At 37.0% G+C, this 17,167-nt stretch overlaps 1 protein-coding gene across 1 annotated transcript; it reads left to right on the top strand.

Moving 5' to 3' along the window:
• The first annotated feature begins 11,905 nt into the window (after window positions 1-11,905).
• On the top strand, window positions 11,906-15,252 carry LOC125226658 (neuropeptide-like protein 31). Its single transcript, XM_048130705.1, has 2 exons — window positions 11,906-11,925; window positions 14,338-15,252. The coding sequence occupies exons 1-2, from the start codon at window positions 11,917-11,919 to the stop codon at window positions 14,653-14,655; spliced, it is 327 nt and encodes a 108-aa protein (XP_047986662.1). The 5' UTR covers window positions 11,906-11,916; the 3' UTR covers window positions 14,656-15,252.
• Window positions 15,253-17,167: the final 1,915 nt, after the last annotated feature.

Genomic DNA, 17,167 nt, shown 5'->3' with positions numbered 1-17,167 from the left:
ATCAATGTTGACATTTCAGAAATGAACATATTTTTGTTATCAACACAAACAAATTCATTGACAAAACTTCAAACTATTTTGTCTCAGTGATCCAATGTGATTCTTGGCCTAAGAAATGAACTACAGAAATCCCTGTGTAAGGGTAAAGGTGCTCATTAGTCGGCCATTGACGTTAAAATGGCATGCAGAGTAACTTAGCTCCTACATTTCTCGACTGTCATTACAGACTTGCCTCGTGTCGAGGGTCAAACATCTAATACATGGTATCAAAGCAGTCATCGTCACAAATAGTGTCAATTAACTGTCAAACAAAGCTGACTATAGCATTAAGCGGAAGGAAGCCGCGAGGACGCGCATTGTTTCCGCGCGGCGGACGCACAGGCGGGGCGGAGGCGGGAGCGATTTTCATGTGTTTGTTCCCGATTATGGGCCGATACAGACGATCTTAAGGCATTTCAATTGGCGTACACCGTATAGCTGACAAGGAAAAATCTACAAGTTGAAACTAGTTTGCATGCAGCCCGTCAATATTTATGGGCGTCAATGTATGGGGGGGGGGGGGGGGATGTCGTGTTTGTGAAACCACGTAGTTGTCCACCCGACAGTTTAATTGAAAGTATTTTCTTAGCAGGGGGGCGATTTTTTCGTGAAATTCGTTGAATAATAATTATCTCCACAGCGATTTAAATTCTACTAACAGAATCGAAAACGAGTGGTCATTACCACTAGTTTTAAAATTACTAGTCGTCCTTTTTCAAAAATAGCATCACGTCGTTTTCCACAGACGACGGCGAATTATATGTCAGTAATTTCGCACCGATATTATTTTCTCAGGCTTTGTGCGTAAGGACGCTCTAACAAGTTATATGAAAATAAGCGAACACGTGTACTTGAAAACTTCACAGTTATTAATAGAAAAAAATCTTGAAAATCTACGAATGCGCGCGACCCGCTCTCCGCTCCGCTTATCACAACGCCCTCTATCTCCGCTGTGTCGCAACGCCAATTTTCGCTAATCTGGCCCTAAGCCCACTAATTGCCGTCCTACCGCCGTTTATACGCAGCTACACATCACATGACATTGACAGTGATTTTTTGAGGAAATTTGACAAATTACGGTGCAGTAGGTCATTGAGATATAATACAGTGAGAGATTAATGAATACTCTGTAATGTTGACATGTAATGGTGGTTTTCCTATTTGAAAGATAAACGCATGAGGTGCCACGAGCAGGCCTCCAAACCCCCCCCCCCCTCCACCATACACTTGCATACACTTGCCGCGTGCTTGGGGGCATACACTTGCCGCGTATGTGGACAAGGGATTCTCTCTCGGATTGGGCTACACAGCCACGAACGCAAGTGTCGTTCGAAATAGTTCGGATGCTGCTTAAATCATCTCAATCATCTGTCACAGATGTAAAGGCCTATTATTATTGACATGTACAAGTGCCCCTGTGGCCTATTTGCTGAATAAATGATTATGTAGGTATTCTGTATTTAATTTAATTTATTTATTACTCTCTCTCTCTCATCTTGACGGTTTCCCGGTTGCATCCTCAGCGCGGGCGCTTCGGAGCCCGGGGTCCGCTTTCCGGCTTTTTCTCCTCCACTTCGCACGGTCTTCTGCATCCCTTTTAGTGAGACCATTAGCAAGCATATCAACCCCAACAACATCAAGCCAACATTTCTTGGGTGCTCCCCTTCGTCCGGGGCCAGGCGGAGGTGCCATGGCAAGACATTTGTTCCCTATGTAACTTGCCGGTTTACGTAAGACATGGCCGTACCATCGTAGGCGGCTTTCTTGGAGCTTGTCTGCTATGTCACGGACATGAAGACTGCCGCGAATGCGGGAGTTTCTCACGCGGTCTCTCCGCGAAAATCCACACATCCAACGGAGCATGTTGATCTCCGTGACGCGCAGCTCCTGCTTGTGCCGCTCAAGCACAGGCCACGCTTCGCTTCCATATAGGAGGACAGGTCTAATGATGGATTTATAGACCTGTTCCTTCAGTTTAACCGGCATTTTTGGGTCGAAAATGACACCAGTCACCTCACGCCACTTTGCCCACGCAGCCGTTATGCGAGTCTTGATGTCGTTGTCGATGTCCCCGGACGCATGAAGTACGGATCCCAGGTACTTAAATTGGTCAGTACAGTCGACAACTTTATCGCCTATGCGTACTGGCGCGGGGTCCTTAATATTGCAGGCCATGTACTATTAATTTATTTATTACATCAGGTAACAAAAGACCCATTTGGTTAACATTAAAATCACATACACAAACACTTAAATTTTAAATAAATATTAAATCGTCGCCGTAGAGCGAAAAGTCACCAAATCACAAAATGGCCAAAATTTACTTGTATATGTCATCAAAATCACATTTTTTTTCTCCAAATTTGAGTCTTATTGCGGTAGCAATAGAGATCATAGTTCTAATTTTACAAAGTTAAAGAACTAACTAAAAACCCACCTCGGATTCAATATTTTAGTCGAAAAATACCTAATTCTTTTATACTTTTTTATACTTCTTTGAACTTATTTATGAGCGTACCTAAGTCATTTTAGTTATTTTTCCCAAACTATTACTAAACGATTTAACCACGAAGAACCTCATTCAAAAAGTCACTTAATATACTTAGTTACTTTTAGAATACCTGGTATGTCAAAAGTGTGAAAGCGAAAATTAACTAAGTCTGTTTAGTTATTTTTTATTTATAGTTTTAAGGCAATGTACATCATTTAACCAAAACGATAATTAATTAAACAGTTTTAATGAGTTTAACCCTACAAAAAAATGTAGAATACAATAACTAATCATATTTAATTAATTTTACAATAAAGAATGTACTGTACTCCGACGTGATTTGATTGAATTTCGCTCGCAAGTTAGTGACTTTTCGGCCAGTGCCGCGGGCCCCCGCACCGATACCGCACCGACGCGACTCCCCCCGCCGCGTCCTCCGGCCAGTCGTTGCGCATGAGCAAACTAGGGCAAACCTTAGCTTATGGTGATACGTAGTTATTCGGTGATATCTGGTTATTATCTCGATTTGTGGGCACAGTGAGGAGATAAAACCTATAAAATCATTACGAATTAATTCGGAACATCCGGCAGCAGTTGATGGTGGTGATTTTATAGGTTTTATCTCCTCAATGTGCTCACAAATCGAGATAATAACCAGATATCACCGAATAACTACGTATCACCAATAAGCCAAGGTTTGCCCTACTTACTATATATATTTTTTTGGATTCTGCTTAATATTTTAGGAACAAATTAAATCACGTCATTTCAAATTTTGCAAACACTTTATTAAAATAAAATAAACATCAAATCAAATTAAAATGGCCTCTAATTATATTAAAATCATCATTAGAAAATCCATAAAAATTAACATGGTCTTCCTAAAATAGCTTTCTTTACGCATCACAGTCACTCTTCGTCCTCGTCATCTGTTTCTGTGACATCAGGCTCACACAATCTGTCAATAACTGTCTTATTGGTCGGCAGACTTTGGTACCATGAATGAAGCTCTCGAGGAATAACTCCCTTAGTGCATAAATTTAAGAGATCTTTTTTTTTCGCCTCAGATATAGGCAATGCCTGTGGATATGCCTTTCGAATGGGATAGTCTTTTATCTTATTGATCCAGTCCTCGGCGTCGTCATGGTTGTCTGGTTCATCAGGTACACGCCCCTTGCGCCTCTTTGTGCGTCTCAGCGGCTTTCGCGGGCCACCGTAAATCTGTTGGACATTAAATTCAGAGTAGGGGCCCTCATGGCTGTAGCGAAATTTGACAACACGAGGACGCTGCTTCTCAAATCTGAGACACTTAAATTTAAGCCATGCCAATTTCTTGCCATCAGTGTCGTGTGTCGTATTTCTAACGAAAGCTTCATTCAACGCCCTGACATCGAGCATTTCGTCGTGAAGTAACTCTTTTACATTCGTACCTTTATCAAAATGACAACACTGACAACCAATAATGAAAGCCGCTAGAAATTTCATGTCGTTCTCACTATGACTAGGTACCTACAGTCACCGGCAGTAGTATCTTCCGACAATAAGGCCGCAAAAATATGTGACGCGCTCTTATTTGTAGGGTTAGAAGAGCGAGTCACATATTTTTGCCGCCTTCATGTAGGAAGATACTATTGCCGGTGACTGTATGAAGTGTGGAAGGAATTGAATTTCGTAACCGTATATTACTTGAATGCGGATTATTATATTTGAGTAAATAATTGAATAAACATGTAATGGTTGTTGTACTTATAGTATGTAAAAAAGCATAATAATTTGCTTCATAACAATTGCGTGTACCGAGATTAAGTATGAAACGTGCTAAGTTAATTGTGCATTCAAGTAATATACGGTTACGAAATTCAATTCCTTCTACACTTCGTACAGTCACCGGCAATAGTATCTTCCTACATGAAGGCGGCAAAAATATGTGACTCGCTCTTCTAACCCTACAAATAAGAGCGCGTCACATATTTTTGCGGCCTTATTGTCGGAAGATACTACTGCCGGTGACTGTAGGTACCTAGTCATAGTGAGAACGACATGAAATTTCTAGCGGCTTTCATTATTGGTTGTCAGTGTTGTCATTTTGATAAAGGTACGAATGCTCCACCATACGTCGTAAAAGAGTTACTTCACGACGAAATGCTCAATGTCAGGGCGTTGAATGAAGCTTTCGTTAGAAACACGACACTGATGGCAACAAATTGGCGTGGCTTAAATTTTAAGTGTCTCAGATTTGAGAAGCAGCCTCCTCGTGTAGTCAAATTTCGCTACAGCCATGGGCCCCTACTCTGAATTTAATGTCCAACAGATTTACGGTGGCCCGCCAAAGCCGCTGAGACGCACAAAGAGGCTCAAGGGGCGTGTACCTGATGAACCAGACAACCATGACGACGCCGAGGACTGGATCAATAAGATAAAAGACTATCCCATTCCAAAGGCATATCCACAGGCATTGCCTATATCTGAGGCGAAAAAAAAAAGATTTCTTAAATTTATGCACTAAGGGAGTTATTCCTCGAGAGCTTCATTCATGGTACCAAAGTCTGCCGACCAATAAGACAGTTATTGACAGATTGTGTGAGCCTGATGTCACAGAAACAGATGACGAGGACGAAGAGTGACTGTGATGCGTAAAGAAAGCTATTTTAGGAAGACCATGTTAATTTTTATGGATTTTCTAATGATGATTTTAATATAATTAGAGACCATTTTAATTTGATTTGATGTTTATTTTATTTTAATAAAGTGTATGCAAAATTTGAAATGACGTGATTTAATTTGTTCCTAAAATATTAAGCAGAATCCAAAAAAAAATATAGTAAGTAGGGCAAACCTTGGCTTATTGGTGATACATAGTTATTCGGTGATATCTGGTTATTATCTCGATTTGTGAGCACAGTGAGGAGATAAAACCTATAAAATCACCACCATCAACTGCTGTCGGATGTTCCGATTTAATTCGTAATGATTTTATAGGTTTTATCTCCTCACTGTGCCCACAAATCGAGATAATAACCAGATATCACCGAATAACTACGTATCACCAATAAGCCAAGGTTTGCCCTAGTTTTTAACTAACACGTATTTTCACTCTATCACAGCAGTCATAATTCAACTAACTCTACTTAGTTAAGTCTAAACACACTAAAATGTGTGCAAATAATCATTAACTTCGTTCAAAAAATCACTAAGTCATAATTAAGGTGTAATATTTAAGGGCAAAAATTAATTATCGCCTATAGCTCCTAAATCGTAAGTGTGAATAATATAAATCCATTTTGAGCCCAAAGAATAGCAGTTTCCAATTAATAAACAGATATAAAACCACAATTTCATCTGAAGATAATTTCAGTAAAAATTATTTTAATTATTTTTTTCTTTAAACTCTCATAACTCAAAATGACCAATGAACGATTTGGTGACTTTTCGCTCTACGGCGACGAAATACGTAGTTTTGTTTAATATTACAAAAACTAGCAAACACTTCTTTTTGTGTTATGTTATAGGAGGCAAACGAGCAGAAAGGTCACCTGATGGTAAGCGATCACTGCCGCCCATGGACACCCGAAACACCCGAAGTGTTGGAGGTGCGTTGCCGGCCTTTAAGATGGGTGTACGCTCCTTTCTTGAAGGTTTGAAGGTCGTATCGGTCCGGAAATACCGCAGGCGACAATTCATTCCACAGTTTAGCTGTGCGGGGCAGGAAGTTTCTGGAGAAACGCACAGTTGAGGACTGCCAGCCATCTAAACGATGGAGATGGAAATTTTGTCGCGTAGGGCGATAGCGGAAAGAAGCGGCAGGGATTAATCTGAACAATTCCTCGGAGCACTCTCAGTTATACATGCGATAGAAAATGCAGAGCGAGGCCTCTGCCGAAACACATGAAAATATTTTATATGTATAGATTTATAAATGAGCACAATATCGTGACTCAAATAAATATTTTCTGTTGACATGTACTATTTCTGAGATTAGGCAGGCTTTTAACGATGCTACCCATCACCAAAAATTAAATTATATTCCACATATGTACGTGCGTTCCAAGAACTCATTATAAATATAGAAAACCTTAGGAATCAACCCGATGTGAGGTGGTCATGCCCATATGTCCACTTACCATAAGTAAATATTGATGTACCTACCTAGTAAACATTCTCTAGACATTGCTGTGATATACCTTACATTAAAATGGTGAAAATATATTTTTTTCTACTCCCCAACTTTTAAAACACTACATAACCTTTAGCGGGTTTTTTGTATGGTGGGTACCATACAAAAAAATTGCCAATCAAATTTGAATCCACGGTATTAGAAAACAGAGCTGAATTTCTTTTGTTTGTAAATCGAACGAATCAAAACAAAAGCAACTCAATTCTATTTAACGTAGATTCAAATTTCATCGTAGGTATTTTGTCCTAGTATTAGGACATTGAACCCCAGGTTATAAGTCTATTCCCCAAAGCCAGCCCCACCGGCTCCCGCGCACGCGTGCAGTAATGAAAAAAATTAAAACGCATTGTTTGGCTGTGTAACCATGGCAACGCATTGTTATAACGTTATTGCGCGCGTGCGCGGTAAGCCGGCGGGGGATGGCTTTGGACAGCTGGCTCGAACGCTGGCAATGCAAACCTTTGCTTCAAAATACAGGAAACAGTGTGAAACTCACAAAAGTTATTCTAGAAAACTATAAAAAAATAAAAAATAAAAAAAACTAAGTGAAAATTTTTATATTAAAAACTAAGATTAAAAACTAAGTGAATGGTCGTAAAAAAATATTGTATGCAACGGTGTTTAACTGAGTAAAAAAATACTCGTGGCGTCTTTATTAAGGCGTATTTATTTACGCTAGTTGACGCGTGATTGACGCGTGATTGTCGCTAGATGTCACTTCACTATGCCTGTACAAATAACCCGCATTTACTGATGTATGGAGTTACAACTCTTCCCTTGATGGCGATGCGACGCATACGAAATCAAACCTTATCGATATGGAAGTATGAGATGCGACGGCGCCCACGCAAGACACGGCGTTAGGGACACCCTTATTAGTCCGGTTTCCTCACGAATATTCCTTCGCTGAAATGCGATTACAATTGATCGAGCCATTGATTGATTAATATAATTATTTATTAATATTGTAGATAATAGCGGATGAAAAATAAGGTTAATAGTAGGATAATAGGACTATTAAAATGTTTAAAATAATGTAAAAAACCTTAGGCATATCGACACGCAAGTTCTTAACTTATTACTGCTAGTATGTTACTAATCAATAACTAATATTTTCACTAGAACATTATTACGATTTCGAGTAAAAAAAAAAAAAATTGAGCCTAAGTATGTACGTCCCACTGCTGTGCATAGGCCTCCTCTCATAAAAGAGAGCTTGGCTTATATTCTCTATGTTAGCCTAATTAGTTAATAGGTTAAGAATTTCACCACTCCCTTTCTTCCTGTGGGTGTCGTAAAAGTCGACTGTGGGATATAGATTTAATTGTGGCGTAGGCGAGAGGCTGGCAATCTGTCACTACAATGTCACAATTTCGTTTTCTTTCAACCCCTTATTTGCCAAGAGTGCACTGAAACTTGAGTAGTTTCATGTGCTCTGTCTACCCCTTTATGGGATATAGGTATAAATACAATTTGATGAATGAAATTCGAGAGGCAGTCTTTTCAATGGACACGAGCAACGAATTTTCGAGAGACGAGATCGTACGACGCTTTTCAGTACATATAACATATGGTCCTTTGAACTTTCGACATAGGTACATAATGAACGCTTCTCGCACTAGTGCGATAAAGTAGCACCATGTGTACTGAAATAGTGCCATATGTACTGAAACATGCCGTATGCTTGTTTGCCACCTACATAGTATAAAAAAAAAATATTTGAAGATTGATCATTTATAGTTAAATCATCAATGGTGATCCACACCACGGATCGTCAGTGGTTATGTCTGCGGAAAGCACACGGGCCACGCGTCGCACGGCGTGGCGGCAAATTGACTGCTAATTTGATTATACGGGAGAACCTCGGTAGAACGAATCTCAAGGGAAAAATGCAACAAAATTGTTAGTTTTATCAGCTTAAATATATAATATGTTGTCATACCTAGGTTTTAGCTTGTTTAAAGAAGTTTAATGATGCATGATAAGAAACAGTATGATTTAAGAGAAATACTTTATTGTAATCATACAAACAAGTAGGTTTATTCATAAAATAAAGTCAATGCGTTACGTTTAAATAATTAAGAATAAAAACCGGCCAAGAGCGTGTCGGGCCACGCTCAGTGTAGGGTTCCGTAGTTTTCCGTATTTTTCTCAAAAACTACTGAACCTATCAAGTTCAAAACAATTTTCCTAGAAAGTCTTTATAAAGTTCTACTTTTGTGATTTTTTTCATGTTTTATGAACATATGGTTCAAAAGTTAGAGGGGGGGGGGAACGCACTTTTTTTCCTTTAGGAGCGATTATTTCCGAAAATATTAATATTATCAAAAAACGATCTTAGTAAACCCTTATTCATTTTTAAATACCTATCCAACAATATATCACACGTTGGGGTTCGAATGAAAAAAAAAATCAGCCCCCACTTTACATGTATGGGGGGTACCCTAATAAAACATTTTTTCCCATTTTTTATTTTTGCACTTTGTCGGCGTGATTGATATACATATTGGTACCAAATTTCAGCTTTCTAGTCCTAACGGTTACTGAGATTATCCGCGGACGGACGGACGGACGGACGGACGGACGGACAGACAGACATGGCGAAACTATAAGGGTTCCTAGTTGACTACGGAACCCTAAAAATGACTACGTGTCTGTTAAATCCATACTAATATTATAAATGCGAAAGTAACTCTGTCTGTCTGTCTGTCTGTCTGTCTGTCTGTCTGTCTGTCTGTCTGTCTGTCTGTCTGTCTGTCTGTCTGTCTGTCTGTCTGTCTGTCTGTCTGTCTGTCTGTCTGTCTGTCTGTCTGTCTGTCTGTCTGTCTGTTACGCTTTCCCGCTTAAACCACGCAACCGATTTTGATGAAATTTGGAACAGACAATCTTTAGACCCTGAGACAGAACATAGGCTACTTTTTATTTCGAAAAAAAGGGATGAAGGGGTTGAAAAAGAGGTTGAAAGTTTGTATGGGATTTCTTAATTTTAAATGATAAAACCATGAAACTTTATATTTTAGCACTTGATAAGAAATCATTAAACATATATTTAAAGACACATACAGGTCGAACGCGATTAATTAACATTATTTTTACCTTTAAAATAAACATGGTGGGAATTAAACATTAACTAAAAGCGGGTAGATTATATTTATTTCAGTTCAGTTTTTAAAATTAAATGGCTTCAGTCCATTGAGACTATTTCGCCAGTGTCAAGGTGATATGAGCTAATATTAGTAATTTTTGTACAGTAAGTACGACATTGTACGGTGACTTAGCACTTGTAAATTGATAGCTAGATTTTACAAGAGCACGTGGACTACCGGCCGCTTACGACAAAAAAGAGGCTAAACGCGTTTCGAGAACAATTCTTCATCAGCTTCTCACTACACCATTAGTTTACTGCATAATAAGCTATCAATATTACACTTTAAACATTATTTTATTTTATTTCTTTTGTTTATTAAAACATAATAATGTATTATGTTGTTTAAAGTTTTTATAGATATTTTTTACATTGGTTTCGTAATGCTCCGCCTACAATATTTTCTTCTCTGCCCAAAGGTTGACTGGTAGAAACATTTAGTTCGACTTTTGTTCATTAAGTTATTCTTTCGTGCACGGAGCGCTTTGCTTCTTATTTTCTTATGCGCACTGCCAAGGAGTGGAATTCCTTTCCGGCGGCTATATTTTTGAGCTCATATAACCCGGCAACCTTCGAATCAAGAGTGAACAGGCTTCTTCTGGGCGAGCTCACTCCATCGTAGGCCACGTCTTTGCCTTTGGCTAGTCTGTGGCCAAGAGTAAGCACATTTATAATAATAATAATAAAAATATTTAATTAAATCGCCTTATCGAGGTTCCACTGTACATGCACAATCATTTGATTACTAATCACTTATTACGCCGTTTTTCTCCTATTTGTTTACGGTGATACAACTGCCATCGAATCGACGAAACAATTTGAGTTTAATTAGTCATTATTGAATAATTAAGATGGATAATTACGTGTTAAAAGAACATAATTATTTTAAACATACATATGAATATGTTTATTATGACATGTATGCAATAAAATGATAAACTTAAAGAAATTCCATGCTCAATATGGTAAGTATAACTATATGAAATTAACCACATATGCTCCCAACTTTTTGAATTAAAGAAAAAATGGGAAAATTCACACTCTCGACAGGATTCGAATCTGCGAACTTTTGGAATAGCGGTCTGTTTTTGACCGCAGGTAAACACCAGTCTTATCTTGCTTATAGTGGACAGATTATCATGAAACATGGTTAATAACACTCCCTACTAACTCAGCTTTCAAACAAAAAAAAACTAAATCTAAGTCGGTGCATCCGTTCGGGAGCTACAATGCCACAGAGAGACACACAGACAGACAGGCAGACAGACACGTCAAACTTATAACACTCCGTCGTTTTTGCATCGGGGGTTAAAAACGACAAATCAAATGGGATACCAATACTTATGGCCTACTCCACATATACCACATACAATACATTATCACTTATACTACGAAATCTGGGGGCACGGCAGTGCCCCCGCCAAGTCGATCAAAAAGAGGCACGGCCGTTCAGCCGCGCAAGCAACTAATACTCGGAACCAATTGCTGTGCATATTGTCATATAATAATCAATTGTCTGTCTACAATACCTAATAATAGTGCAAGCATAAGGACAGCGTCAAATTGGATACGTAATATACTCGTATCTTCATGGCATGCGATATCATATAATTGAATAGAAAACCTACATGTTAGATCGAACAAAAGATATCTAACAAAAATCTTAAAATGCCTTACTTGTTATCACATGATTAAGTCACATAACAGTCTAAGCGATACACATTATAATTACACCATCAAATGGATTACGCATCCACATGGGGTAGGCCCATATCTTATCCCATATATTGCATAAACTATAAACGCAACCAAATCGAATATCTAACCCTTTAGTTAAACAAAAGGTATTCAATAACAATATGAAATTAAATATAAACTTACCTTACGTATTGTCACATAATACCCTAACCGGCGACTACCTAATTACCTCAAATGGGATACCACCTCATGGCCTACCCCATATCCCATCCCGTGTGAGGTCAATGGCACCAACGAAGCGTCACAGCAGATATATAATCCGCCGCCGCCTCGGTAGGAGCACACTCGGCAGCAACTGTGGACAGCAACATGGCCAAAGTAAGTCTTTATAAGTGTTGGGTCAGTGGATCGTGGTTGTAATTAGAAGTATTTGTGACAAAAGGAATTAATAGAAGTAAAAGATAAATGGGAAAGTAGTTAAAAACTACAATTGGTAATGTAAACAAATTTTGTTTATTCTTAAAATGATAGATTGTTTACTTTATTAAAAAATACTTTTTTTGCAACAAATATATTATTCAACTCGAATTAATATTCAAAAAACTTAATAGTTCTCAAAATAAATATAAAAGGTGCCTATGGTAACCAGTGTGCAAATCATCATAACTTTTTAAAATGTGCAAAAAAGTGATATATTGTATCACGTTTTTGCACATTTTAAAAAGTTTTGCAAAAGTATGTAGAAACTAAATCTAAATCTTGTACCAAAATAAAATGATTTGGAAATGTAAAAGCTATAAGTATAAAACAAATAGTGTTTACTTACTCGTAGAAATAAACACAAATTCTTTTTTGTCAAGCAAAACTATAAAATCAACGAAAAATAACCATCGCAAAGTGAATGAAAAACATACAATTTATACGTTTTTCTAACAGTGTGTGAAGCAATTTGTTATAAAAATTTCAGTTTTAAAAAGGTATATTTTTTTATATATTATGTCATCGAAAAAAAATGTTTAACTATTCACCTGTTACATTAAGATTAAGTATTTATAATAATATATGAACTGATTGACATGACCAAACAATTTGTAAGCAATCCTTAACAATTATTTAAATGTATAACGGACTGTATATCACATTATTTTATTTTATTTATTTTATTTGTCGATACGTTAACATGACATTACAGTGAGCTAATACGTCAAACTTAAATAACACATAACAACGTATAAAATTAAATACGCAATATAACACTAAGTACATCACATTACACTCGATTGCCTATTATCTTTACCTATATCATCATTGTGTTTTCTACTTACATAGATTCAGTCCACGATAAGTTTGCAACGATTTTGATAGCCCTACCTCTGTAAGTCTTTTTAAGTAAACGTCATCATTTCATCGAAGTGTGTTTAAAATAACAGTTGCACCGGTGAGGCTGTCAAAATTGTTGCAAACTTATCGTGGGCTGACTTTAGCTACCACTGTTGTATAGTCTACTACAATTTCATCGTTACCAAGAACAAACACTTCAAACCATGGATTATTTATATAGGATTTACATACTTCACACTAAAAATCGTTCCTCGATTTTTTAGCGCCATCTATTAAATACTATCATAACTACACTGTCTAATAATAAAAAAAAGCCTACAATTTTTTTTTTTCAAAATGTGTATTGACGTGATATCATGATATTAAAATAAAGAAATATGTCATTTCTTCTCATAAACCAGTACTTTCGGAGAAATTGGCTGTGACAGAGGGACAGACAGACACATGAGTTTTCTCTTTGAGGTACGGAACCCTAAAAATAAAAAGACGCAAAAATATTTGGGGAAAATATGATTTTGGCCACTCCCAGGCTGCGAACAGCGCCATCTAGTTTTAAGCCGAAAAGGTCCATACATTTCATGGGTACGCTATTTGTATGGGCTTTGTCAGCCCAGTATTAAATCGTTCTTGCTTCAAAACTTACATTTTCGCACATAATTACATTGATAATCCGCACAGATAGCAATAACATATAAATTCCATCTACGAATGTAACAGTTAATATACAATTGTATGTAAATTCGTTTAAAATAGCCCTTTTAGGGGCTTGTTAGACATTCTGCGCGCGTGAGCCTTGAATGGATCGTGTGAAGCGAATTATTCACAACTTTTTTTATGACGGACAAGTCGCGTGATAGTTGTCACGCGACAAAATATTGTGTCCTGTAATTTCGTAGATGTATATGAACGTCTTGTGAGTATTTGTGAGATGAAAAGAAGTGAAGAGGCCAGATTTAATAATATTTCGGTACTAAATAATGTTATTGTTAAAAAATAAATATAATAAGTATATAGAATATATAAAACGAAAAAAAAAATGAGTAGGCAATTAGGCACTTGGTTTTTAAGTTGCGTAGCAAAACGTTAAATTCCGTGATTATTTCATAAGTTGTCTGAAGACTTGTTATTATAGATATATCTGTCACATATTACAATCTACTTACATGCCCATCTATTATATCAAGATCTTTGAGCCAAGCCGGTCAAAGTAACTAAAATATGTATCTACAACTTAGGGTTAATCGCCTGGAACGCCGTTGTCAAAAATTTGTTACTGAATTAATAACCTTCAATCTGTTAATTACAGTTTAAATTGTCTGGGACAGATCTGGAACAAGGCGTTTGAGGGGTTAAGTAATAAAGTAGTGTAAACATATTTTTGGCACGTTGTCCGCATCTACTCACCTCGACTTGTTGACAATAAATAACCTAATTCGTCTCATTTTTCAGTTCGCGATCATCTCCGTCGCTTTCCTCCTCTTCCTGGCACTATCTCGTGCCGCGCCGGCCGAAAAGGCCGCAGAAAAACAAGACCTCGAGGCCCCCGCGGAAAAGGGGGACCTCAAAACAGCCGCCTCACATTATGGGGGTTGGGGAGGCTACGGCGGACATTGGGGGGGCTACGGCGGCTGGGGATCCCCGTATTATGGTAGCTACTACAGCTGGCCTAGTTACGGATACGGATACGGGTACGGATGGCCGTACGGCGGGTACGGATTGGGCGGGTACGGCGGCTGGGGTTACGGACACGGTGGCTATTGGTGGTAAAATAAGTGTGCGATAACAACGAATGGATACATGGTTTGTTTAAGGATTTATCACAGAAAAAATAAACTCCAGGCCTGTTGCGTAATAAAATACAAATTAACTAGTGATTTTGTATGTAAAATCACTAGTATTCTTTATTATGCAATATGTTCGAGATATATTTGGCACAGTCAAAGTTGTATTATACTTTGCATCCGGTATTTTAATGATAAAAAATACAATATTTTAATACAGCTGATTTCTACGACATTGTAATTTAATATAAAATGCCAGTATTAATATTTATTTTGTCTAAGAATACCGTTTCACTAAAATTAATTTATTTTATTTACTTAAAATACCTTTTCTATTTTTATTTTTATTTACTTTATCGCTTATCTAAGTCCTTCGAATAAGTTTGTTCTCAGTCACTTAGTTTCTATTTTCCTTTTTTTATGTTTTTTTTTTTTTCAATTGAAAAACTTGCCTGTACTTAAATAGGTTTTAATAAATAGCGCTAAGATCTCTTCATCACTGCCTCTATTTAATATACTATGTATAAATAGGAGTAAGAGTATATTGTGTATATTATGATAATAAAAACATGTGAATAGCATTCTCTTCTGTGTATTTTTTCTTATTCCTTAATATTCGTTTCGTCATGACGTCACTAAACTGCACTAAAAGATAGAACCAGCCAACTCAGTGATCTGTACCTATGTATTTAAAATTGCAAATACTAACCTCAACGTTTTAAGGACGGCACTGTCCCCGTGGTCTCGGAGCAGACTGACTGATCGAAGGTTAGTGTTTAAAACATAGTAATACGCGATTAAGTTGTGATTTTACATATGTGTAAAAATCGTGTTCTATTAATTAAAACGCTGACAACACCCAATGACCTTGCCGCTAGCGTACACTGTCTATTCGTATGGGAGTAAGTGAGAGCGCGATGTCACTAAAAGAGCTAGGTACGCAAAGTACGGAAGAATATTAAAATAAAATAGAAAGAAGACGATCGACGACAGGTCTGGCTCAGTCGGTAGTGATAGTGACCCTGCCTGCTAAGCCGCGGTCCCGGGTTCGATTCCCGGTAAGGGCATTTATTTGTGTGATGAACACAGATATTTGTTTCTAAGTCATGGATGTTTTCTATGTATATAAGTATGTATTTATCTATATAAATAAGTATATCGTCGCCTAGCACCCATAGCACAAGCTTTGCTTAGTTTGGGGCTGGGTTGATATGTGTAAGGTGTCCTCCAATATAAAAAAATATTTAAAAAAAGATGCAATATTTGTGCAATATATTTCGTTTGTGTTTTAGATATGTATATTTCTGTTATTGTAATTTTAATTAAAGACAACTAAGTGAACGTCATAGAACCGTTTAATGACGAACTCGAGACCAATCTTTGCAATTTTTTTCTATCGAGCCGATTTCATTAAATCGTGTATCGAGTTCGGCTATGTTCGTTGAAATATAATCAATAATAATATATTTACTTGCCTTACTAAAACTAATAGTTTGTCTTAAAAAACTGCGCAAGTAACATCAATTTTGCGCAATTGGGTGTTGTCGGCCCCTTAAAACCAAGCAACCGTATGTCGAGCCGTGCTCAATGTAGGGTGCCGTAGTTATTGTTCCATCAAAATAGTATTTTTGAATCAAATCGTGTTAAAAATTAAAGAGTAACCCTGGTTGTATTTATTTCCTTCTGTAAAATACTAATTTATAAACAAAGAAAATGGTTCCTGTAGACAAGTTTGGTTTTACGAAACATTCCTAAGTATTGGTCTGACTCGTGACTAAAACGATAAATTAGGTATTATTATTAATTATTGTAATTTAACATCTATAAAAAAGTGAGAAGACGTGTGCGTGTTAAACCGGCAAATCTAGGTTTTTGCTAGGTGATTAAACTGATTAAGGTCGCAATATAAATAATACATATCTATTCTTTTATCAGACATAATCATGACTGTAATATTTACCTAATTTGTAATGCAAATTGATAGTTTTTATTCGACGAGCAGAAAATAAATTGCTGTCTTGCATTATTTTTGATAATTTGGTAATACGTGACAGTAAATCAATATGTTACCCTATGCATTGTCCAAAATATGGATCACTAGTTTTTGCCCGCGGCTTCGCTCGCGTTAGAAAGAGACAAAACGTAATAGCCTATGTCACTCTCCATCCCTTCAACTAGGTATCTTCACTTAAAAATCACGGCAATTCGTCGCTCCGTTTTGCCGTGAAAGACGGACAAGACACACACACTTTCCCATTTATAATATTAGTATGGGTTTCAGTATAAACACAAACCCACTTGTGGCGCTCCATACTTATATACTTATTTTTTTATTTTTTTTATAAAAAAATTGCTTTAAATTTCATAAAATACCTTCTAAGCTCCTGTCAAGTAAATACTAATTAGTGTATTTGTATACAATTCAAGAAAATACTAATTACTAATTAGTGTATTTGTATACAATTCAAGAAAATACTAATTAGTGTATTTGTATACAG

This window comes from Leguminivora glycinivorella, chromosome 5 (assembly GCF_023078275.1).
Source record: "Leguminivora glycinivorella isolate SPB_JAAS2020 chromosome 5, LegGlyc_1.1, whole genome shotgun sequence".
NCBI classification, from domain to species: domain Eukaryota; kingdom Metazoa; phylum Arthropoda; class Insecta; order Lepidoptera; family Tortricidae; genus Leguminivora; species Leguminivora glycinivorella.
This window is presented reverse-complemented; position numbering and strand designations above follow the sequence as displayed.